We start from the raw sequence: 26,708 nt of genomic DNA on the forward strand, positions 1-26,708 counted from the left end.
GAGAAATGCAGCAGAAAGAAATGAGTTCAGACAGCTCCTCCTCTCTGATCTGGGCTACAATAATTATGCCCTCGTCATGTGAACTCATGGCTGTGCATCCTCAGCATGGCTCATTTTACCCAATAACTTCAAGATACTCTTCCAGAGGCTCCTCTCTCTCCTCACCCACCTTTCCAAGTGTCCAACTCACTCATTTCTCTTCACCATCCCAGCTTCCCGTTCCATGGCTCTCCCCTAACACAGGTGCTCCACGCACACACCTTGCTCTGCCAAGGAGGGTTTGCAGCTTTGAAGCCCAGACTGTTCCACCCAGGTGCCCTCCCATGCTTTTCCCCATGCTAAAAAAGAGCCTGGAAGAGAATTTTGGGAGCAATCCATGCAGACATGAACACATTCTTTCTGCAAATTTTTCCAGACGTCCTCCTGCAGCGAGAGCTCCAGAGCCCTGGCAGTGGCCCAGGACAGGCAGGTGACACTCCAGCTCTGTCCCTCTTCCCTTCACAGGCTGCCAGGCTCCTGCTGTGCCCTCTGACCTACCTCTATTGCACTTAACAAACCAAATGAACCAACAGCCACAAGTGTAAACTCATGACTTTGTGCCAGCCACCACCAGCTCATTCCCTCATGGGCTGCTCCTTCCTTCAATATTTCTTCAGGTTTGGCTTTTAGGCTGTGAGCTTTCTGGAAAAAGCATCTATCTCCACTTATTTTTCCTACAAGAGCCAGTACTAATGTGGTTAATAGTAGCAGCTAACCTTTGGCTGCTGAAGTATTAGCAATGCCACCCATAAAGCTGTGTCATATTTAGTGAGCTGTCAGAGCAGCAGCATCATTAAAAAGCCCAAGCACATAACTAATGTATGTAAAACACTGCAAGAGATAATCATTTGGTTGGTTGGTGATTTATTCCAAAACTGATGGAAGCAAAGGGCTTGGCAGTGAGAACTGCTGAAGGGAGGGAAGCAGGGCAGGCTAACACTCACACTGACACAGTCCTACCACCTGGCTTGCAGCAGCAAGCTCTGCTGAAAGCAGTACAGGTGTTTTTTGAAACTCAAATGACCGACCCTTCATGGTCTGTGGGCTCACTCTCCTAATGATTTCTGCCTGGATTTGCAAGCTCTTTTTTTCCTTCTCTTCTCATTTCACATCAGAGGGGTGTCAAGACTTTTGCTGCCTGGTGTTAACTTTGTGTCTGTACACGATGTTCTCACTGTGCTCACTGGGACCTGCAGGCTCCATAATTAGGGCCAGATTCAAGCAGCACCAAGCACACTCGCAAAGATTTTCCTCAAACCCAAACTTCCCCACTCCTTCCCAGTGCTGTCCCTCTCTCCAGAGCTCTGCAAGCTAAAGGAGAAGACTGAAGAAAAAAAGCAGCACCTTTCCCTTCTCAGCACAGTGAACCTGGCTGCCTCTCCATGGGAAGCAGCTCCTGGCTCTCCTGGTCCTGCCTCTCTCCCCATGGAGCTGAGACCCCCAGTCCTTCCCAGGAACAACAATTGCCTCTTGCTGAGCCATACCAGCCTTGCTGCCCACCCTGCCTGGCCCACAGAACCCCAAACCTGAGCTCACAGGGCCCAGCCCGCTCAGCAGCTCCCATGGTGGAAGCCAAGACCTGTTGATTTCTGTGGTTTCATGTAAGTGTGAATTGATGAGCTACTTCAGGAAGCTAATATTAATTCCTGGAATATTGTGCAAGGGCTGCCTGGCTGATTACCCCTCATTCCTGTCTGCTTACAAACAATGATTACAGTCTAATCTCAGCACTCTTGGAGGAGCTGAGGAGAGTACCCTTCATCTACTGTAATTATGTTCCAGCTCCCTTGGAGCTCCCTTGGAGCCAGAGCTCTTATTCACTCCTAGCATTATCTGCAGTCAAATCTAGTTGGCTGGAATGGAGGTGAAAATTACTCCAAAGAGCTGTAGTAAGCTCTGGCTGTAGCTCCAAAACCAAGCTAAAGAAACCAGATTGTTTTGTGATGGTCAGACAAAGGCACAGGATGAAGGAGAGGTGGATCCAGCACATGGCAAAAGCGAGTGCTGCAGGTACTGCCAACAGTTGACATTAATATGACTCAATCCTGTGTTTTGCAGGGATGTTCACCCTGCTGTATTTCCTTCAGCCTCTCAGCAGGATGGAGACACAGCAGACATCTCTGCAAGCTCTTTGAAAAGAAAGCCTTTTCCCAGTGGGACCTGGTCACACAGCCTCCCCAGGCTGCTCCTCCACACTTCAGTGAGGCCTCACAAGGTGCTACAAGGCATTAAGTGTCAAAACATCACCAGCCTTTTGGATGTGATGGGAAGGTGTAGCTGCTTCCTGAAGTTTTGTTCTAAATATCAAAAGTCAAAAACAGTACACGCCTGATTTAATCCTGCAAAGGCTTCCAGGCAACTTCACTTGGCCTACAAACCAATTCTAGGTAACTGTGCAGGTCAACAACTTCTAAATCCATTTTCTGATCATGTTGTCTCCAGTATCTATAGATTAAATATAACAATAACATTGTTCCCTGTGAGGGTGGGGAGGCCCTGGCACAGGCTGCCCAGAGAAGCTCTGGAAGTGTCCAAGGCCAGGCTGGATGAGCCTTGGAAGAACCTGGTCTAGTGGAAGGTGTCTCTGCCCATGGCAGGGGTGTGGAACTGGATGGTCTGCAAGGTCCCTTCCAACCCAAACCATTCTGTGACCCTATGAAATGATATTTAACTGCTTCCCTTCAACATAACCACACTCTAGAACATCAACACTGCCTGCTGCTCTTGTTAAAAACACTGAGGGTTTGACACCACCTCCTTGTGCAGACACAGCTGAGACCCTCTGCCCAGGCACAGAAAAGATCTCTCCCTGCAAGGCTGTGAATAGAATCCTGTGCTGCCTTCCTTTGCTGCTGGGGATGGCTCAGGATGATGGAAACTGTACTGGCAACCACAGCAAGGGCTGTCCAGCAAGCACAGCCTGCACTGGGCTGTCAGCACAGGCTGAAACCCTGAGCACTGTCTTATTCACTGCTGCCACAGGCACCTGTGAGACAGAACATGAAAGAAACTGCACAAGTTGCAGTTACATTTTGCCTCTGTCCATCCCTGTGGGCACAAAGCAAGGGTTTGTGCTCCAGTGATGCCTGAAGCACACAAGGCTTAACTGCAGCAATCTGGGAAGAGAGACATCTCTCCTCCTGATCTCCCAGAAGGCACCCTGATACCTGGGCTGCCAAAGGTCCTGTGTTCTCATGAAATCTTAAATCTAGTCTGGTTTTTTTCTTAAATCTTAAATCCTAGTAAGATGTTTCTCTGTCCTGCAGTGCTGTCACCCTTTGCTGTGCTGTAATACAGAAAGGAGAACAGTTAATTAAGTTTGAACAACAGTGTTTAATGACTTCTATTTAAAGCTGTTCATAAAAAAAATATTAGAAGCCCTTAGAAATTACCTAACTTTGGAAGCCAACATGGTACCTTAAGGGAAGAAAACGTGATAACCCTGCACACTTGGACTTTGGAGGTGTTGTCTTCTACCCCAAGCAGTGCAGTGGAGCAAGGCATCCCCTCCTGCCCTACACCTGCTTATTTTTGATTTAAGTCATGATGAGAACACCATGAATATAACAAAATATCCCCGGATGCAGGGATCAAAATGAGTGCTGGCAGCATCACTGTTAAGTGCAGTTCCATTTAAATTACTCTCAGATGCTGGAGCAATGCAGCTGCTCTGTGAAAACCTGTGGTATCTGGTGGGGAAAGGAGATGGAGAAGCAAACAGGTCCTGAAGAGATGGGAAATACTGAAGAGACAGCAAAATGAGACAGCCTAGAAAACCAGCAGCCCAAACAAAGCAGCATCATCCAAGATCTCAACAGGAGAAGGCAACCTCACCACAAATGGCTTGAGAAAGGAACTTAGGATCAGAGAAGGGGCAACAGAGGATTATCTATTCTGTTTAACCTCCTGAGATCTTAATCCTTATGTTCATCTCTAGAATTCAACAACAGAGGTTATGCTGAGACACATGATGGCACAGGAACATTGCCAGCCCCTGCACCAGAGAAACTCCAAGAATAAAACACACAGTGATTTAGACACATCACTGGTAGATGATAAACACTGGAATTATCAGAGAAATTAATAAGAAGATTGTTTAAATATTAGCCTAATTTAGCACAAAAGAGGAGATGTAGTGCAGCATTAACCTCAGACAGATCCTTTGAAAACACATCCTGGGAGTTGTGTGCTCACTACACCCACTCACCAAAGTATCTCTAATGAATTTCCTCCTACCTGCTGTGTCAGATCTGGAGGGAACCCCTCGAGGTAACTTCCTTCCTAGCCCTGTCTTCCTTAATGCATAGACTGGGAGTTGTTTGGATTGCAAAAGGGAAACCTTATTTTTCTTATTCTTCTTGGCAGAGAAGAAGTGACAAAGACACCCATCCATCACTGCTCTTGATGAGCATCACAGAGCCACAATGCAAGGATCACACCTGATTTATCTTCCACACAGTCCAAATAAAAAAAGACCTCTGGTCTGTCTCTACTCAAACATAATAAATTGAAACACTAAAATGAAGCCTAGTTTCATCCTCCTTTTTGAAGTCAGCAAAGGGACATGCTGAAAGGAGTTCAGTCTTCTCCTGATGGATCCCACAGGTGCCCCATGATGGGGACACATATTTATTTAGCTGCTGGCTGTTAAAGCCATCCTGGGTGTCATTTCTGCATTTAGGCTCTCCCTGTGACTTGGAGAGTTTGCTCAATTCACAAAATCATCTGCAAGCTCCCATAACACATCTCTTATCCTCAGAGGATCATGAATCATGAAGGCAGGATAATATTTGAGGACTTAAAAGTACTGAAATTGTTAAAAAAATATTAGCCTCTTACCAGAAGACAAGAAGGGAACAATATTGTAGCTTTTCTCCAGGTTTTCAGAAATAATCCAGAGAATATGAGGCCTTAAAACTTATTTATGTATCAAATAAAACTAAACAAGAAATAATAAACCCGCAGGCAAAATTATGCTAATAAATAAATAAAAACATTCTCTTCCTATCTAGGAGAATTCCCTAAAATTCTTAAGAAGAAAAAAAAAAAAAAAAAAGAAAGAAACCCTGAGGATTAGGGTTTAATTATTTGGATTTTCAAAGCCTCTGTGACAAAGCACCACCAAGAAGGCTACAAGAAAACTGTCTGAGCAATGGAGCAAGGGATAAAGTGCTATTACAAATCCAGAAACTAACGGAACTAAATTAAAAAAGGAGGTATAACACATGATCAATATTCAACATAGTGAAAGATTTCAGTGGCTGCTCCCTGAGGACCAGTTTTGTCTAACACATTCTCCAGCTATTTGCATAGAAGAGTGAGCTGAGATGTGGTGAGACTGCATATGACACCATTGGTTTAGGGGGCATTGAGCTGACCTTGGCTGCTCTGCCTCTCAGGAGCACTCAAACACTTCATCTTCACTGCAGGCTGTCTTGGGAGAGCTTCACTCGCTTTAGTTACAGAAAATATAAAAACACAGCTGTTTACCAGTTAAGGAGAAACCTGAGAAAGCACAGAATAATGAAGATATTTACTCTTTTCTTGCAAGATGCTAGGGAAATGATACCCAGAGGAACACAATGGCAATTTTAAAGAGATATAAAACCCCTCTTTTCTCAAGTCCTGCATTGACCTCTGCAGCTCACTGTCACAAGCTCTCTTTCAGATCAAGAGTTCAGAAAGTCCAAAACTGAATTAGATACATTCAGAGCAATAGTGGCGAAACACATTTACCAAAGCTTATGAAAAACATCTTTTATAAAGACACCACAGTAGTTTCTTGGGCAGCTTTGCACCACTATGTGTTCTGAAACCTGAAAACAAGGGGAAGAAGAGGCTCTTCCTCTGAAAACAAACCATCTCCCTCTGTTTGAACAAGGGTGAAAACCTCCCTCTCCCTTGCAAGCTATAAAAATTAACACTTCACTAGGAACTTGCACAGCAGAACTGCAACACCTGGACAAGCTGGCAGAGCCACTGCTGTTCCCAAGTCACAGATGGGGAATGGGACAGAGTGAGGCGCTCAGTGGCAGTGCTGGATTACACTCAGGGAATCCCTGGATTTTTTGGCTGCGTGCTCATCCAAAAGCTGCTGTATCTGCTGACCAAACAAGCACAGAGAACCTCAGTGGGGAAGAAGAGGCTCTTCCTCAGCTGTTCCCAGCCCTTCACCCATCCCAGATCCTCGCTGCAGAGGAGAACTCCCCAGGGAGCTGCTGCTTCATCAGCACCTGGGTATGGATGGGATAACTACAGACACCGTGGATGGGACAACTTCCCAAACCCCATTCTCTCAGCTCCCTGCAGGGTGATTTTCATGCAGATCTTTCTGGCAGGCTCTGGAGGAGCAGCAGAGCTCTCATTCAATTTGGCCAGGAGCTCCAGCAATGCCCTCTCTCATTTTCATGGGCAGGTTGCACACCCAGGTGGATCACTGAGGCTGAGCCTGGCTGCTGTGCAGAGCAGGAGGGGAGGAAAACCTGCCCTTCATGGTTTCTTCTTTGGTGTCAAGCCAAGCCTGTGGCCAGCCACCAGCTCCATCCACAATCCAACCCCTTGTTCCTTCCAGATGACCATATTTGCTCTCCAAATGTTCCTCTGACAGACACATGTCCTGCCCCTGAGCTGTGCATTCCAATGTCTGCACATACTCACTTAAGATTAAAAAAAAAAAAAAAGATAAAAGAAATTAGAGATTACTTTAAAACCTGTAATGGCTTGAGGAGTCTCTAGAGTGAAAGGGAGGAGGGAAGGGGGAACCTGGGTTAATAAAAGCTGTTAATTAGAGTCAAATTTGCTGCTTAATGTGTCAAGAACTAGTGAGTTACGAGTTAATCAACTGTCTCAGTTCCTTGGGAGAGCAATAAAGCTGAAGCCTGAAAATGGAAGGACAAGGTCAGAGCCTTCAAAGGAGATGTCTTTAAAATCACTCAATCCTAGGGTCCAAGCTGTGAGACACCAGGACTCACCCTATCCTGCACATCCTGTTCTATCACTAACCATCAGCATTCTAAGCCTTCCACAGTGCAGTCATCCTTGATTTTTACCTTTTTATCTCCTTTACTTGGGACTTTATCACATGGGACAAAAGGCACAGAAAAGATTGGTAACTCTTCAAACCCTTCTTCTTTTTTTTTTTTTCGTTTCTGCTGTTTCCTTTCAATGGATACTGCAAAAGCCCAAAGCAAAAGGCAGAAGAAGAAACATGGAGGAGTTGTAGAATATCCATCAAACCCTGAGTTCAGAATCCAGTGTTCCTTGTGCAAGACCTATCAACATCTCCCTCACCATGCAGTCAAAGGAGCTGGCACAGCAGGAATTGCCTTAGAGAATAAATTAATAAAAACATCAGAGAGGAAAGAGTGAATAAAGCTTGTCAAGAAATGAAGGCTTTGGAGATGGAGCATTTCCCACATTTTAATGCATCTGGGAGACAGAAGGCAAATGATGGGTGATTTACTTTTGCCATTGAACTATGGAAAGACTTAATCTCTTTTTACTCCAATTTACTCTTTGCAAGTCTAGCCTAGATGGAGTTCATCCTTCTTCCTGCAACACGCCAGCCATCCCTGCTGCACCACTGTCACTGCTGAGAGGAGAAAATCTGCAGTGACTGTGGGACCTCTGCCATCACCCAAGAGCTTTCCCACTGCGGGACGGTGCAGAGGGAGCTAGAAGATAAATATTTATAGCAGAGGATTCCACCAGACTTCCAAACTTCTGCTACAACAGAAGGCATGAAAAACTTCTCTTTTTTTTTTTGATTGAGGCACTCAGTTATGCACCTCCCAGCCAGGCACACACCCAGCTCCAACCAAGCTGTTAATTCATGAATATCATCCATCACTGGGCATTGGTCAGTGTGGGCACCACAGTGGATCTCAATTTCCTGCTCTTGCCACCACATCTCCCTCTCTCTTCTCTTCCCTGCACAGCTGCCTCTGGAAGTTTTCAAAGAAAAATGCTTTTCCTGAGAGATTTCTTCTCCTGCCTTGCAACCTCTGCTTAGTTTAGGGGGCAAATGTGCTATCTAACTGTTGTGGAGACAACATGATTCCCAAAGGCTGGGACTTGGCACAGAAAGGGAGAAGAGCAGATGTTCATAGATTTCATTGCAAAATGTAATTACCCATGGGTTTGGGCACTACATACAACATATTCTAGTAAATGTAGAGCAACAGGAAGTGCCCTCTGTGTCCTTGTGGGTATCTTGGGTGCTCCTCATGATCTTACCTGTATTTTCCATACTGCAACATCACAGCACAGCAAGCAACATCCTTCTGAAATGTGGGGAGCACAGAGGATTACTTCACATACAGCCAAATAATCTTTTTAGCACTAATTTTCTTGTTCTCTACAACATCCAGGTCCTGAGGGAAAGCAGAGCCCAAAGCTAGCACTGGATGAAAAGATTAGCTGCTTCTGCATTAAGATGCTTGTAATGATTCAGCAACTTCAAGCCATCTTTCCACCAACAAGGAGTCTTTGTGCTCCTTCTATAATCTGATAGCTCAAAGTGACAAATAGAAGAATTTGACAGAAGTCATTACCACCTACAAAGCTGTTGTACAATTGTGAGTACAAATGGGTCAATTGTTCCCCAGACTTGCAGCTTTATTCAGCTGGGGGAATAATCCCATCCTCCTTTCTAAAGAGAAATCTACAGTTCTGCCTTCCCTAACAAGCAATTCGCCTGGAGCATCAGCAGCAGAGCACAGGCAGTGTCTCACGCAGCTCTAGGGGTGGTGGTTGCTTCCCAAAGAGCAGGTGAAGTGCACTGAGGGCTCTGCCATGGTGAGAGTGACCAGCTATCTCCCATCTGACACCCCTTTCAGGCTCCTTTAAAAGGAGGCACAATAAACTCCAGGAGCAATCAATCCTCTGCTTTTGTTGGAAACTGTTGCTGCACCGAGCAAAATAATCTACAGAAAATCTCAGCAAACAACTCAGGGTCTGAAATTCTTCTAACAATTAGTAGAGAGCCTTTGTGTACCTCCTTCCACAGCTGCCTAGTGCAGAGGGAAGTGGTGAGGGTCACAACCTTAATTCTGGACACAAATTGGCTGCTGGTTTTTCACTGCTGAAATGGGGAGAGGAGGTTACAGTCACAGAGTAATGAGGGAGATTACACTGCAATCAGGGAACAGAGATGGGAGCTGGAGAGACGTGCTGAAGGCAGGGAAAGCATCCCCTAAATTAAACCCCTATTGTTCACCTCATCTCTGCCTTGGTGGATAACCCACACAACTCTGAGCTCCTGCCAGGAGCCTGTGTGAGTAATTCCAGAGCATTTTCCCTACCTGTTGCTAGCATAACTATCTATGAGCACACCAGCTTTACACCTCTTTGAGCCATATATATGGGAAGGTAAATTTTCTGTAATCCCTGGGAATATCCTCTCCTTTTCCCTTTTCCCAGTAAAACATATACCGTTGTTTTTCAGGATGAAGGGGTGCAAGTTGCACTGCAGAAAAATCATGAGTGCAGTACATGACTCCTCAGCACCCTGTGCTTCATTAGGGTGAGGTTATTAACAGGATTATGGGGGGCTGAGGCCAATAAGCTCTCATCCCTCTGGAGGATGATATGTGAAACAAGGAAGGCAAATGGAAATTTGCAGAGGAACCATGCTTCATTCAAGAGGTGAATTAGAGTTTCCTTTCTCTGAGACACTGTGGAGATCCTCACACCTCAAGATAACCCCATGGTAGCAAAACCATTTCCTGAAGACAAAGAACAAGAATTCCACAAAGATGGCAAGACTAGAATCATCAGTGGGTATCTGACTCAAATTCCATATTGGCACCTGCTCTACAAAAATAGGAGCACAGACACAGCAACAACTGTAGCTCTCAACATTTTGGGGAATAGAATTTGGGAAATACTGCATAGGAACTGATGCAATGTGCTTTGAGATCTTCCTTCAGAAGCCTTGGTGTAAGACTGTGATGGCATCCTATATCCAGTGTGAGGCTAAATATAGCCATGCCCACCAAGAACAGCTTCCAGCCCTATCTTTGAAACTGCTATGGATATCAGCTCTTCCTTCATCTCATTAACACTGCTGTAAAGTGCCTGGCACAAATCTACATCAAATGAATATAATTACAGGGGAAAATACATTGCATTAACTTGTATGTCTGGCCTTCCCCTGCTTTTCCTGTCTTACTGCTGTACACAATTTTGTTTCTATTTTTCTTCACAATTCATCTTCTTTGTCTTCCTTTTCTTTCAGCTTTTCACCTACTCCTTATTTCAAGCCCAAAGTTGATTGCTTTCCTTTTTCTTTTAAAGTTTGATCGATTTATTCTGCACTTACGTAAATTATTTTATACAAGGCATATAAACTGTAAAACTCCCTGCAGAACAAGACAAGCGCTGCTACCCATGTAGGTAAGGAGGAAAAAAAAGTAAAGTTAACAAAATGCTAAATTAAGTAAGAATCTCTTACATCACACTTTAAAGCCTGCCAAATCTGACTCCTCAGATGTACTGCAACAGCAATTTTCTAAGACACAGGTCCTTTGCAGGTAACATCTTTAGTGTCAGACAGAAAAAGAAATAGAGGTTTTTCCAGCTGCTCCAGCAGGGACTAGGGAATGATGTAACCTTCCAAACAACCAGGCTGCAAGTTGTTAGGAGGTCACTACTGCATGGCCCCAAAACAATGCCATTCCCCTTGCCTGCTATAAAAAAGAAAGGGAAGGAAGACGAGGGGAGGTGTTTACTTTTCATATCTCATCTGAAACACCTGCAGGACTTGAGGCAAGTGATCTCTGCTGAAATTCATTGTATTGCTCCATCCATCCTCGCTTAATTCATCTCATGAAATTCTTAAATGGTACCCAGGCTACAGGCTGGCTCTCTACAGAGATGGGAATTACATCCCTAATTACAAGATATGGTACTGCCCTAATAATAAGTACTGTGCTCAAGAAGTCCCCACCCAGGGGAATGAGCCTTGACCTCCTTTAACAAAGACTGCAAAACAGTTGATAAGAACATTAAAGCAAGTCCCTGCTCCAGAAACCAGGCACTGCTTCCTGCAAGTGCTCCAGGGCTGGCTGCAGAAATCAGCTTTGAGCACTTCTCTCCAGTCTGAGCTGTGATGGTTGTCTGTCCCCCAGCTCAAACACAGCCTTGGTAATAAACATGCAGAGGTGCAAAAGAAGACCTGGAAATGCAGAGTTTTACCTCCACAGCATTCACTTGTTTTGCCCCACAGTCCCCAAACAGCACCAGGACAAGCTCAGCTCGACAGGTCCATTCCAGGCACTGCTGGAGAAATTAATCTGACTTTTCATGCATTTTCAGGATGAACCTTCACAACCCCTGGAGATGATGGGCTCCTCTACAAAATGCCCAAAAGAACTGGGCCTTGCTACCCTATCATTATTGCTCCCTGCATTTCTTTACAAACATCACCTCTTGCCCTAAGAGCTCTCCCACCTCACCCTGCAGCAATCTCAAACTGGGGCCAGGTTTTCCTCTCCAGCACAGATTTGTAGCATTTAACAGCAAACCTTCAATTATCACAGTGCATGACCGTAAAACTTGCTCAACTGGAAATGTTCACTTATTTCTAACCTTGCCTCCAGTTGTCTTCTTTCTTTTGCCCCTGAAGCCATCTCAAACAGTATTCTCCTGGAACCTCTGTGCAGCCTGCCTAGCACAAACCTAGACCATAAGTCAAAATGATTTAAATTATATGGAAATATATATCTCTCCTTCAACACCAAACTGGGAATGTGGCTCCTAATGGGGACATCACTACACATTACTCATAAAGCCAAGACATGTGGCATTTCCCAGGGAACAGGCACGTTCTCCTTTTTATGCTGGATGACTTATAAAGAGCCATCAGTCTTTCCCTTTTGGGGCTGTGCCTTCCATATGCACAATTTGAGTCCTTAAAGTGAACCCCTCAATGCAGATTCCACCTGCCTCAGAGAATAGAAAAAAATACAAAAACCAAAAAAATAAGTCTTGGAAATATATAGCAACAAGAAACTGGCAGGACAAACTCACACTCCCACTGTGCCAAATTGCAAGTTTAGTAATTCTGTTTTCTTCCCGCTGAGTGGAAGGTGTCATTAGCTGCTGTATTTAGAGCCACAGAAAAGGTTCTTGGAGCAGTCCCCAGCCTTCCTCTGAAGCAGGTGGCTGCTGACCACAGGAGCTCTGTGCAGCTGGGGACCTTCACCTTCATCTGCCTGCAGTCACCACGGCCATTTGAATGGAGAGGAGATAAACAGGGCAAGCGGCAGTGCATGGAGAGAAACCCTCAGGCCACGCCGTCCTCCTCCTCAGGGCTGGAATTCATCCCTGCACCACCACCAGGGCCACTTTAAAACCCTTGCTCTGCATAAAACACTCTGGGGTGCTTTTAACTCAAGAATGGCTTTCCTTCTGGGAGAGGATTTCTCCTCTAGGCTGGTCTCTGTGGAGCACCCATTGAACCAAATCCTCATTTCTAAAGATTACTACAACAATTCAAAGAATCATCCTCTTACTGTGAGAGCCTTGGAAAGGGAGCACAAAGGCTTTGAAAATGCCCTGCAACCATGCAATGTGCACCTGGGCTGGAGCCCTTTTTGCTGGCAACATTCCCACAAGCTTTTGAGAATGTCAGCCCATCAGACCAGGAGGAAAAATGTCCCATCCACTGCTGGAGGTTTTGCTGTGTGATGGAGGAGGAATGGCAGAGTGTGGATGGGATGGCTCGATAGGATTGCAGATAAATAAATATACAATATTTAAGATCAATAAATATACAAAAATATAAGCATAGGGGGTCTTCATGATGCCTGCAAGGAGGAGGGAAGGGAATTGTGAGGAATTGCCCCCTTGGTGTGGGGTTGGGAGCAGCACCCTGTGGTTTCCAGAACAGTTTGGGATCCTGCAAGTGAAGACCACCTGCGCTGACAGAGAACTGGGAGAATCTGTGCAAACATTCATTATTTATAAGATAGCTGTCCAGAGGCAAATTGCCTGGAATCCATTAAAGGGAGAAATCCCAGCTCCCTCTGGCAGTTGCCTGGCACAGGCCTTTTCCACTGGCAGAAAAGGGAGGGGGAAAAAAAATCACTTTCATTTCTAATTAATCTTCTGGTATATAATACTTTTAATTAGGAGTGGAAAAAAAAAATCCTGTGTGCTCTTGGAGAGGGGAAGGAAGGAGACAAAAGCAAAGCAGAAAGCTCTGGCATCTTGGCTGTAGTTAAGACTTTGTCTTCTTTAAACTGAGTTGCAGGTGAGCCCCAGCTCCTTTTCTCCTCATGATGTGACCCCAAAGCTTCAGGGGATGCTCTGGAGATGAGGAGTGGGACCCTGTGTGTACAGAGTTGGGATCTACCCCAGAAAAGAAAATCCAGGTGAAAGAGAAGCACTGGAAAATGCCTTGGACAGAAATGAAGCAGACTCTGTTGGACACAGCATGGGCAAGAACAGAGAAAGGCCCAGGGAGAAAGAAATACAAAAAGCATACATTATCTCTTAAAATTAATAACCCCCAAAAACACTCCTTCCCTAACCCCAAATTTCCCATCCCTTCTTTTCCTAATGTCTCTCTTCCCTGCATTCATTATTAATGCCACTGGGGGTACAGATTTGCACTTCAGTTTCTGAAAAATTAATTCAATGATTAAAATTTCAGTCTCTGAGTAATGAAAGCAGCTCAGGCAAGCTGGAGATGCCCCTTTGCAGTCTGAAGGCCTTTGGTGTGCTGCCCACTTACCCCCTGCATGAGAAGCCTCTGTAGACCTGGCTCAAGGGGGAAAATATGGTAGGAAAATGTGGTTTTAAGGTGATTAAATTCTGGTTTTGTGAAGAAGCCATTTCAGTTTAACACCCTAAAAATTCTGTTTTCACTGCAGAGACTGGATCCCAGGTTCTTCCAAAGCTCAAGTCCTCATGGCTTTCCACATGACCCCCTGGGTAAGGGAAAATCTCCAAAGAATGTAAATATTAATCAGGGCTGTACATCTATCACTCACGGACAGGCTGATTGCAGGCTCACAGACTTTTTGTGTGGCTAATGAAATTTTCTGTGACACTGTGCTTAAAATGAAAGAATAGCAGAGAAAGGTTCTCGGAGAAAGACATCATCTCAACTCACAAAAAATATCTCTGTTCTCATCTGTTCCCAGGCTATCAGCAGGAAGGGCAAGACTCAAGGAATCTGTTAAGTGGTGAGGAAAGGGCAGGTGACACAGCACCCACCCCTGGACGGCAGTTTCACCTCATTGCAGAAAAACAGAGACTCCCACAGCAAATTCAGTATCAGCTCAAGGAAGGTCCTTTGCCAGCCTGCAGCAGAGCCACCCTTCCCACCAGCTCCATGTCAAAGCAAAAAGTGGGCAAAAGACCTGCATAATTCTCCACCCTCGACTCCCAGCACTGTTATTTTTATTTATTTTAAAATAAATGTGAGAGAGATGTCAGAGCTCTGAGCAGCACAGGGAGCCAAGAAGCTCAGAACCCTCTCCAGATGACATTAGGGAAGGACAGGGAAGGGCTGGATTTAAACCTATAAATCCCAATTTCTTTCCTAAGATGCTAAAAAATAGCTAAATACAACAAATATACACAAAACCTCCCTTGCCTTTTCAATGGCATTTTGTTACAAGGATTAGTTGGATTTTTACTCAGTGGAATAAAGACAGCTAAAGTGAACAGAGTCCTTGGGGAGCAAAATCTTGGGAATTTGGTGGAATCTCAGGGCAGCACTGGCAGGACATGCCCCACCAGCCAAAGCAGCACTGCCTGTGCTGCCATCATGGGGAAAAGAAATGGACCAAGAGGAACAGGAAGCTCTGCCAAAATCCTCCACGGGCAGGAAAATAGCAAAGCTGTGAAGCTGAGATCTGATTTTCTGTGAAGCAACAGGATTAGTGACAGCCCACACTGCACTTCACTGGGGTCAGGATAACTGAAGGAACACTGAGCGCTGACTCAAAGCCAGCTCCTGGATTCAGATGCTGCGTGGCTGCTCCTGAAATATTTTATCAAAGTTTCTAAAATTCTACTGAATTGTGAATTTTGGGGGAAAAACCAAACGGCTTTGGTAGCTCCAGAAGAACACATGCTGTGCATCTCACCTGCACAGTGCTAGCAGGAACAAAAAGCAACACACAGAAACCTATTTCTCACCACATTTGCTGAAACTTTGCTGGGTGAACGTGCAGAGCATTGGCTGCTTGGAAAACTTGCTGCTTTTCTTCCTCAAGATGCAGCTTTGCAGAGATTTCCAAATACGTGGCCTTTTATGTGCTGCTCAACCCTTGAAGTTATTCTGAGCTGAGCCTTCAGCACTCAGCCCTGTGAGCACAGGGCAGACAGAGAGTCAGGAGATGCAGGATGAGCTCCCTCCCAGGCTTTCATGTGCCAGCCTTCCCACCTCAGGACAGGTTCATTCATCTTGCTCTTAAGAGTCCAGGTGGTTTACTGAACCTGCAGCTATTAAATTTTCCCTTTTGCAGAGGCTCCTGAGCAGGATCCATCCCACCCTGAGCACTAAAGTGTTGGGGGCACAGCCCCAGTGCTCAGTGCAGAGCAAAGAGGAAATGGAAATGCTGGAACAAGCACTTTGGCACAGCTTCTTGGCTGGGCTAAAGGTTTATTCCTGGGATGCTGCTTTCCTGCAGACTAAGGAAAATTAAATTTAGCACTTTGCAAATAAATAGGTTAGGGCTGAAAGGACACTATTTAGGAATTTACTGCACACAGCAGCCTCAGAGATTATAGATCCATCACCGTCTATTACCTTGCTAGTTACTGCTTCCACTCTGTCTATCTTCCCTACTTACAGAGTGGTCCTTTCATCAGGTCTTTTTCTGTTCCAACTTGAAACTGTCATCACTCTAATGGAATAATATGAAGAAAAACAACTTTAGGCTGCAGTGACTGCCAAAAAGCCAAGGACAACTCCTGTGCCTGCCCAGGACAAGGCGGTGAGATTGCTGCCTGGCAGAGACATGCACAGATGTCTGACACCCTCCTGAGCTGCACAGCAAGAGACAGCTGCTTACACACATGTCCAAAACCTCTGGGCCTCCCTGAAACTGTGCCTTTTCAACACCCCCACACACACAGGAGGCTTCACAGGGACCGGCAAGCTGACAGCTGAAGGCAACCCTTGCTGCAGAGTCATCATCGCTACACGGCACGTGGCATCACCAAAGGCACCGACACAATTACAAACCCACCCTGTGCTGCTCTTCTCTCTCCACTTCAGAGAAAAATCATCTGCAGACAGTTCCCTCTCCGGGGTCAGAAGCATCCCAGAAATGCAAAGTGACAGCCAGCACATGAACACTCCCCCGAGTCTTCCATTAAAACAGAAAAACCCTTCGCTTAAAGGTTTAAATTTATGACAGCTCCCCAGAACATGGCTGAGATAGATCTACTGCTATCAGCTACCTGCTTTAGCTGAAACAGATTAGGGACAAATTAACATTTTCAAGCCTGAGTTTGATATATTCCCTTCAAGATATAGGTAGACTGGTTTGTTTTCTTCTGGAAGCAAAAGATGCCATCAGGAGATAATCTTGGGAGTTACTAAAGCTGGAGGTCATCCTCAGCTCTCAAATTCCCTGCTTCCCCCATGATGTGATTTAGCTACAAATCCTTGTAAGACAGATTTGATATAAAATACTGTTTGGAACTTCTTCCTCAAAGGACATTCTCATGCAATTGGCAGAATAGAAAAAACATTAGATACAAAGGCCTTAAACAGTACTAAGCTACCTGCTCACAGCACTGACACTCACATGGGGCAGCAGGAATGGTTTTTGTGTGGAGCTACACACAAAATTCATGGACTTGCCTATTAGAAGCAATTGTGAGGAGAGGAGAGGTTTTTCTACCATTTCCATGAATGTGAATGAAGACAGTTGATACATTACCAAATCCTTAATATTATCCTTGATATTAAATTATTAGTGTAATATTAAATTATTAGAGCTGTATCCATGTGAAGGATTAACTCCTTAAGTATACAGAACATAAAGAGCTGAGCTGCAAGTGCTGTTGCTCTGTAGTGTCAGGTAGAAATCCACCAGAATCCCAGCAGCCAGCCCTTGCACAAAGCTCTCCAGGAGGATTTTCAGAGCACTGCTGCATTCTGTCACTGCCCCATGGACACAGCAATATTAATGGATCGACCCTGCACCACTGATGGGACATGCTATGATCTGTGCATGGATCATCATGCTGAAGGCTCCCAATGCTGTGAAGTGCCTCAAGCTCTCAGGAAATGCCACAGCTGGATGCCTGATGTGCTCCCAGCCCTCTCCAGCAGTAACTGCCCCCAAACAGTGGTAGGATGCCTTGGAGCAAAGCAGAAGGTACACTCACAGAAGTTATTATCTTTGCTTTTCTATAAGTGGTTTTATAAAAAAAAATACCTCTGTTTAGATGAGGGAAAAGCCATACAGGGTACAGACTGGGATCCCATGAAGGAGAGCTGCCTACAAAGCTCTTATCTTAAGCTGGCAAGCCAGTTTGAGAGAAAGCACATTAACTGGTTTATGCTGTGCCAACTTCATGGTTAAGAACCATGTAAGAATTGAGCTTTTAGACTGTGAAGTGTGGAAGAAATACAAGGATGATAGAGGAATTGCATGGCTGTGAGATGCTGGCTCCTGTCTCACTCCTGATGGTGGCCCTTTGGCTGCCAAAGGGGACCTGTGACCATGACACCTCATTCTCTGCTTCTCATTAGTGCCTCATGCCATCCTTCCCCCTCACCTGCCAAACGTGGGGAGAAAGAGCCAACCACCTCATCACCCAAACTGAATTTAGGGTGAAATCCTTCAGCTGAAATCCTACATGAAAGGACAACACAAACATTTATAGTCACAACAAATAGAGAAGACCTTTATATGAGCCCAGACACACCTTTCAGATAAAGGCAATAGACGTTCCAGGGCCACACCAGCATGGGAATCTCCTGCTGTGTTTCCATACTTGTGAACAATTTTTATACACACAAACACACATCCCTCTTCCCTCCCTGAAGGTTAGAAAATCTTCTGCCCCAGTCAAGCTATAACTCCCAAAAGAAGAGATAAGTCCTAATTATATTTGTATTTCAACAACGTGCTGCTTGCTGGAGACAGAAGAGAGGCAGTGAGTGCCACCACTCCACTGATGCCTTTGTGCAGGCTGAGCTGTGCTGCCATGACCTGGGCACTCACATGCTGGTGGGTGCTCTGCTGGATGTTACCAGCTGTTTCCTGGAAACAACTGCTTTTCCTAGAGGTCTTCTCACAAACCTGTTCCTGGAACACACAGGGAAAAGGTGGAGGAGTGGTACAAAAGCCATCTTGAAGTCCTTTGGCAGTGCTCTCACTGCGTGCCCTCTGCAGCACCAACCACCAGCTGGAGAGGTTTCAGGGTGTTTCTATGGAATCACAAGTGGAGGAAAGGTCCACAGGGATGGCTGAAGTCCTTGACAGCATTTGTCACACAGGGATAACACAGAATATGATGCTGTGACAGTCTTGCTCTGGCTGAACAGAGCAGACCAACACCTGCACAGAGGCCCAGAAGGTGCCCAAGGCACAAGAGCTGACCTGTCCCTTCTCCTGTCCAAGGACAGCAAACAGAGACTGTGGAGCAGCCAGGGAAGGTGGCTGAGATGCAGGGTGCCCAGAAACTCCAGGCTTTTCCCCCCTCAAGAGTATAAAAACCTCCAGCAGTTTCCACTCCTTTTCATGTGCAACAGAGCCATATGCAAGCGACCAGGGGGCTGTGGCTTGCTGACACGGCTGTGCAAGTTCTGCAAAATCACAAGAGAGCAGCCAGGGACAGTAACAAGCGTGCATCAAAAGCTGCTTTGCAAAACACCCATTTCATGTGTGCTGCAGCGAGGCTTGGTATTCCCCCATCTCCCAGGCTCCGAGGCACTGCCTTCTCCTTAAAGAATGCTGATCACACAACCTCTAAGTAGAACATCTTTTGAAAGTACCAGAGCCTCAAATAAATAAATAAATAAATTTGTTTGAAGGCATTTAATGCCAGCTGGAGGTGGTGGGCACCCACAGAAAAGAGCACCCAAGCCCCCAGCCCTCTCAGGACGTGCCCGAAGGACAATTTCCTGCATCCATTGCTGTGCAAGACAATTCCATCTGCCCTGGTTACATCTCCAACCCATCCACATGCAGCTTCCCCACCACAGGACATTTTGAAAAGCTTCTCACACCCCTGTGAGTCCAGGAATTGCAATATCCTGCAACCAGGTGAGAGGGACAGAGAAAAGCAGGAGGTTGCCTGACCTAGAGCAGAGCCGCGTGGCGATTTAGCGGCAGAGAAGGGAACGGGAGTCCAGGAGGGGTTTTGCTCATGTCCCCTCTGCTTGATCCCTTTTTTAACACTGTCTTCATCTCACACTGCGTAAACACATCCCTGCCAGCCCACACAGTCCTTTGTAAGCTGTTCAAACACAGCAGCAGGCGGACACAGACATCCTCCCACAGGGACACGGGCACAGCCAGCGACAGGAACAGCCACAAGAACAACTCTTCCTTCAGCAAATTGCAACCAGGGGTGCTGGGGATGTGCTGAGGGGCAGAGAACAGGGGGAGGGCTCATTGGAGCAGGGAAGGCAGCCAGGACCTGCTCTGCCCTGCCCCATGACACAAGGATGGAGTCACAGGCTCCTGTTTGGGGCACTGGCACAACCTGCCCCATGTCTACCCCATGTCCTTCCATTGCCACACCAGCCTGGATGCTCCGGTTTAATTAAATTCTTATCAGTGATTAGTGCTCCTTGATAGTGCACATGACTCACCCCAGAAAGCACAGGCTGTCTCTGTTTCATTAAATAGGAGTTATTTCAATGAAGGGGATTTGGACGGAGATAAATTGCAAGCTTATTAAAAAACAGGTGTATTCCAGTAATTTTGTTACTTATTATTGCAGAATCACAGAATCATTTCAGTTGGAAAAGACCTGTATGATCATGGAGTCCAACTGTAAATCTAATGCTGCCAAGGCCACCAGAAGCCCAGGAGAGATGGTGAGGTCCCTCAGCTGGGACGGCTGATGCCTGTCACAGCCTGGATGAGGCCATCAGCAGCTCCAAGTGATGGGGGCTGAAGAATTTGTGTGGATAACTCAAAAGCTGCCTTTTCCAGTGCCCTCCTGCTTTGCCAAAGGAAGTGCAGACAGAGAGGCAGAGCTGATGCCAGCACAAGGAGGGAAACCTGGGAATGCTGCCGTGGCACTGCTGTGTCCTTGGGGAATGACGGAGCAAAGGGAAGGGAAAGTGCAAAAGCAACTTGGTGGTCAGCAGCTGATGGCTGCAAAACAAATAGAATTGCAGAGACAGATTCTCAGATGGCATCTGAGAGCCAACCTCATGTTTCCTGTCCCAAACCAGGCCTGCTTTTGTGAAATGACAGGTTTTGTATCTGCCCCACCAGTTAACACAGAGAGGATGCACCCAGGAGCAAGACAAACCTCTGACCTTTCAGAAAGCCTCACCCATCCCCTTGTCCTGCTAGACAGCAATAATGTCACTGGAATAATGCTCCAAAATCACCAACATTAATTACCTCCATGCCTGGGTCTACCTTGGCAGACTCTCAGGCACGGCAGGAAGGGGAGCAAGTGGTGCCAAGACACTGAAATGGGTACTGTGCCACACTGGCAGGTAACAGGGATGGGTATTCCCAGCCCAAGGGTGCTCTGTGCTCTCCACCAGCACCATCCATTTATTCCCACAACAGTCCAGGGACATCATCCACCTTGTACAGGTGTAGAAGAGAGGCAAAAAAAGGGCGTTCCCTCTGTTTAGTTGGAAGAAGGTTCAGCCCAGCCTCTTCAGGCCTTTGCTCAGAAATTTGGCAGTCAAAAGGAAAACCTTCTGTTAGATTTTTCCAGTATACTCGAGATGACTGGCTTCATTAAAAACAAAGAAAGAAAAAGCCCTAATGTGCACTAGGGAATAGGCAGTTGCTCAGAGAAGCATATGCAGTAAGAGAGAAACTGTGTAAGGAAGAAAAAAAAAAGCATGAAGAGCAATTTGAAGCCAGTAGCAAGAATTAAAGCTGGGTCCTAACACAAAACAGACTGCTAGAATATATGAAAGAAAATTACGTGTGGGAAGGTTAAACACAGGATTTGATGCTGTAACACCACAGACTGCTCAGCAGCTACTTTTAGAGGCTGCTGATTAGTGCAGCCCAGGATGGGTGCTTGCTGACCCTTGCAGGAGTCCCAGCAATCATCCAGCAGGAAGGCACCACGCTCACACAGCCATGGCTGGTGCCCCTGCAGCCGAGCTGAAATCAAGCCTCAAACAACCACACAAAACACAACGTGAAAATGAAATAACTTGCAATTAACAAGAATGAGGAGTTAAGAGAGGCCTGCAGTCCCTAATCAATCTCTTGCTGCCTGGCCTGCTCCACCGATGAGCCCCATTGTTAGTTTTGATTGTGTGTGCAGGAGTGTGAGGCTGCGGCTGGAAGAATAGCTCTCCATCAAAACTGTGATTTCCTTCTCCTCTCAAGACTCATCAAGGGTGAAGAGGAGGAGAGGGGAGAAGATAGAGATACAAAAAGAAACAAACAGCTAGAACAGGCTTCCCCAAAACACTCCGCTAGGTTTGAGGAGGAATAACTGAAACTGCAGGTGTGCCAAGAATGTGGACTCAAGAATCACAGCTCCCATCACTGCTGTCAGCTTCAAGATGAAACAAGACCACTCAGGAGAATAAAAGTAATCCCTGCATTAACCATCCTGCCTATTCTGAGCCGTACATCATTCACCAGCGTGCCCTGGCCAGAATGGTACTCAGACTGTGCTGGAATCTCAGCAGACCAGAGTGTCTCTGCACATTTAACCACATGAGTTATTATTCTCTTCCTAATCTCTGTAGTAAGGAGTTGTTTTTACACTTCCAAGTAGAGAGCTCTGCATGTCCCTACCTTGGCTAAATGTACATATTTTATGCAAAATTAGATATTATTATTTGCCCACAAAGATAGTTTAACATTTTAGAAAATGCAATGGCCTCCTGCTCTCAGTAGTTCCTTGAAGCCATAGGGTCTATCAAATAAAAGGATTTCTACTCTTTTTCTTTCAAATTGATTGACTTCAAATGCTTTGGCTGGGACCGTGTCCTTAGGCACACAAAAAGAAAAAAGCCTGCGATTTAATTTCTTTTCACTGTTTGTTCATTTGTACAAGTGTCTCCAAATCATCTCCTCTTCAAATTTGACCAGTCTTTCTGTTTACTGAAGGACTTTCTTTGTCTGAAACAATTGTCATTGCCTTTCTAAAGACCTCATTTACTTACTCCCATTCAGGACCCAGCCAGAGACAAGGATAAACAGCACAATGTACTCCTGGCCAGGCAATGACAGCCTGATTTGCCACCTCCTCATTCCCAGCCTGATAAGCTGATGCAGAATTTCCCCAGCAATGTTTGTTTGTTTTAAGAGACGTCTTTAATGGCTTGTTACAAAGGGACTTGAGGCAGTTCCTGGATATCTGATGGGTGGGCTGGTCTAGACACACCAGTGAAGCATCACACACAAGTCTGTGCCACGGCTGGACACATCTAATGAAGCAGCAACAGGAATGGAATACAAAACTGTCAAGTGCCCCAGGAGCTACAATGCATTACAGCCCACAAAAAAATCACCAGAATCTAAACTCCTGGTGAGGAATCTGTAACAGCCTTTCCACGGTGTTTAATTGAAACAATAAAAAGGAGCAAACAAACGGGAGGGAGCTGTGAAGCCTGAGATGTGCCTTTGTGCCCACGCACTCACAGAGGGGCTGAAAATCACTGGGACATCCTTCAAGCTGATGAGCTCATCTGTTGCACTGATAGGGATCACCAATAAATACTGGTATGGTTTCATTGGAATTCAGTGCTCATTTATAGATGCAGTCATTGACATTCCCAGCACAGCCCTGTGATTAACCCTTTCACTGGAGCTGTGGTCCCGATTAACGCAAACTGGCTGGACACATCCAGCAGGTAGATAATAAGCTCCACTATAGCAACAGCACACCTTGGCCAGGAAAACCAACATCTTTCATCTTCATTTAGCTTTGAAGGGGTTACATTACAGGAGCTCCTATTGCATCCCTCACTTAAAATTAAATGCCACCAGCAGTGCTACTGAAATATGCTTTTAAAGTTTACAGCCGAACTACAGAAGCTTGTAAAGTGCCAAGGGACTTCTCTGGTTTAATTATATAGACCCTGTTCCATAAACTGCTTGAATAGAATAAATACAAATAGCTTCCATGCTTTGTGACCTCTCTGGGTTAATGAAATGCACACAAACACCCACAGTCTGCTATGGCTCAGAAATTCCACAGCATAAACACACAGCCCTGCTGGAAGCTATAGTCAGGATTCAAGCCTTCATACATACAAGAAAACCAGCTGCCTGGACTCAGCAAGGAAATAATTTGTTGTTTATATTCTACCACTATTCAAAGCTGCAGCCAGTGGGAATTGTCTGCAATTTACTTAACAGGGAGAAAAAGTCTGGAGTTTTTAAATTCATGGTGAAGTTAGCAAATCTCCTCCTCTTGTCCGGAGAGGTGGTGAGGTAAGAGAGCCTGAGGAATTCCAAGAATCAATAAGTGACCCACCCTTGGCTCTAAGAAATGTGAGATCTTCTTTACCTGTTGACACTCACCTCCATCCTTGGGATGTACTTGGGAATAAATACTCAAATGAAGAAGAGAAAGACAGAAGAATGTGTAGAGAGAGAAATCTATACTTTAGTATCCTGTCCTGCATATAAATAGTTTATATTGCCATTTCACCAAGGAGAGTTTCCTTCTATCAGTGGCAAGCTCCTGAGCTGCCAGCCAGTTCTTGTTCATGTGGCCAGCATACAATTTTCTTACATTTTCTTGACTTTCTCCAAGCATGCCATCTCTCTTGTGGTACAGAAAAAACTGCAACTTGTACTGTCTGGCCATGGCATCCAACAGACATCTCCAGGAGTCTGCTGAAGTTTCATCCATTGGATATTTAACACTACAAGTGTGAGCACAGGTCTCTGGAGGTGTTAGAACAGCACTGCACCATCTCAACAGAGAACTGTTTTCAGGATTCAATGGCAGCACCTTAAAATCAACATAATTATTCTCTTCCCTGGGCACTGAGCTGCTTTTGTCGCTGCTATGTGCCTCAGGTAATCCAGAACTCTCCTAAGGCCAAGCAATATGACTGTTTTGGGGATATTCTCCTACTTTTATTAAAGATCCTAGGTGCTGTCTTATACACACCCTCACTTGCTCTATTTGTTGGGTTTTATTTGTTATATATTATTTTTCCTGAGGCACTAAAGTTGCAGAACAGGAAAACATTTGTCCGATTATATAGAGAAGCAATCTGGCAACCATCCACATGTGGCATACAGCTGTAGGTCTGCAGAAACAGAACTTCCCCACTTACTGCTTGCAGAGTTCCCTCCTGTAATAAGGGAACACCTCCAAAATCCTTCTTGAAGGAGATTTGCTCTCAGGAGGATCAGTGGGAGGCAGATATGATTTTAAGTGCTGTTGGGTTTGCCATGGAGAAGAAGAAAGTTCTCCCACTGACCTGCAAACTTGGGCTGTTGGCATTGAACCAACCTAAAGACAGGACTTAACATCTTGGTGACTTCTAACATCACACCTCAGCTCTCTAGTGCATCAGCTCAGAAGGTAACAGAGGAGGAAAACAGCCCCTGTATCAAGGCACAAGCTCCCAGCCCACCCAGCCAGAGCAGTAAAGCACCCGACAGACAGAAGACAGACTGTTATTGCTACTCATCACATAAATGGCACTTCACACACACCAGCATGAGTTGCTGCTCAAAAGGGATTCCAATTTACATAAAGACAAGATGATGACACGCAGACAAGCTAGAGGATGGTAAAAAAACATAGGGACATATATCTCATAGTGAAGTGATGATGAGCCTTGATGGTTACATAAGGTTTTATTACTGCGGCAAGTAACTGATAATATAAAAAGGTGAAGTGCCAGGCCAGATGCCTGAGGTATTATGCATAGAGAGTCTCTTCTCTTTACTCCAGACTTTGATATATAAGTGGGAGACCAGATGTCAAACCTCCTACTTTTTAACAGAAGAAAGGATCTTTACTTCCCTCACGAACAACACTCTGCCAGGTAACAGGGGGCAGTGATTTTCCAGTCTAACCACTGAGAAAGAGCAAATACACCCTGGCACGCTGAACAAAGCCATGAACCCAAAGAAGCAGGAGCAGGCAGGGGTGCACAGACCTACCTTGAAGAGCAGGCAGTCCCCCTGGTGCTCAGCATAGATGGAGCTGAGCCTGTACTGGTTCTCGGTGGTGATGTCGATCTGGTAGCCCGTGAGTGTGTAGCACACCTTGCGGAACTCCTGGATCTTGGTCTGGAAAACTTCTTTCAGGCGCTGGTTTTTCAGTTCCGCACTTTCCACTTGCTTCTTCAGCTCTGGGTAAGGGAAGAAAATGGGTATTTTCTTATATGTCACCAGCACGGAGCCCTTGTGCTGTACTTGCAGTGCTAGCCAAACTGAGTGAATTGAAAAGGTTAATTAAAAAGTGAATTAAGCAGGCAAGAAACAAGCAAGCTGGATGCCTCTCCTCCTGGTCCCAGCAGACTGCAAGATAGTAAACTGGGGAGTAAGGAAAACAGACATGTCTTGGTGGGGTGGATTTTTCCTTTGCTCAGCCAGTTTTTTAACAACACATTACAAAAATTCAAAGCTATAGCTTCCATTTCCCCGCACGCACACGGCTTGTTTTCGACACAGAACCCAAGAGAAGGGTGCTCCTCTACAGAAAGCAATAAAGTGGAAAAATGGTCCAAAATACGCCTCTGTATGGTTGCATCAGGAGGAAGCTGCCTACAAGGTAAATCCCTTCCAGTGCAGGAGATTTGAGGCAAGTGCTTTGATCTCAAATTGACACACTGCTTAGGAATCCCTCAAGGTTTGGGAAGGGGCTTTTATTGTGATAAAAAGCCTGGAGAGCACCTCTGCCTCTCTGCATTTGCTGCCTTAACTGGACTAGTCCCTATCAGAGAGGTCCTGGGAGACTGCCTGCCACTCACCTGTGTTTTATTGCTACAAAGGGAGCTGCCAGTACTGTGAATCCTTCAAGAGGATACACAACAATTACCATGAATCTTTCACCCAAGGTGCCTTCCGAGTAATTAAACCTCAATTTATCATCCCATTAATTAAAGAGATTGGCTTTACTTTAATATACACTAGAGATGTCTCCCAAGTCAGCCTGTTTTATCAACACTGCAGTCCAGGGTTAGGAAAAATCCTGACTCTTTCTAACAGCAAACAAATAGACTTCCTCAGTCGAATACCTCTTTGTCATTCTGAGGTTTAAGGCTTTGTGCTGTGATCAGAGACATAATTGCAGCATTTGCAGCCCATATGTCTTTAGTTCAACCAAGTCAGGTCCAGCAGCAGGACAGCAGGAGCTTCAGAGCAAGGTGACTGCTGGAATATGAGGAATGGTTTTGGCTGGGTTTATAGAGCCCATACTGAAACATTATTGCTTCTCAAGTGAGCTGGAAATTTTTTTGCTGGAGTACTTGCTGGAAAGTGTTTCCATTGGCCTCCCAGGCACAGTGCAGGGAGGATGGAGGATGGAAACTGCAAGGCCATGGAGCAGCT

At 45.5% G+C, this 26,708-nt stretch overlaps 1 protein-coding gene across 2 annotated transcripts in view; it reads right to left on the minus strand.

Annotated features, from left to right (window-relative positions):
* Positions 1–26,708, minus strand: part of MAD1L1 (mitotic arrest deficient 1 like 1) — a 347,760-nt gene that overhangs the window by 63,907 nt on the left and 257,145 nt on the right. For both annotated transcript variants that reach the window (XM_054270764.1, XM_054270763.1), the window contains one exon: positions 25,317–25,507. In XM_054270764.1, coding sequence (XP_054126739.1) covers positions 25,317–25,507 — 191 coding nt within the window. The remainder of the gene's footprint in view (positions 1–25,316; positions 25,508–26,708) is intronic.

Source organism: Melozone crissalis, unplaced genomic scaffold, assembly GCF_028551555.1.
Source record: "Melozone crissalis strain CALT ecotype California unplaced genomic scaffold, PUWL_Pcris_2 ptg000012l_1, whole genome shotgun sequence".
NCBI classification, from domain to species: Eukaryota; Metazoa; Chordata; class Aves; order Passeriformes; family Passerellidae; genus Melozone; species Melozone crissalis.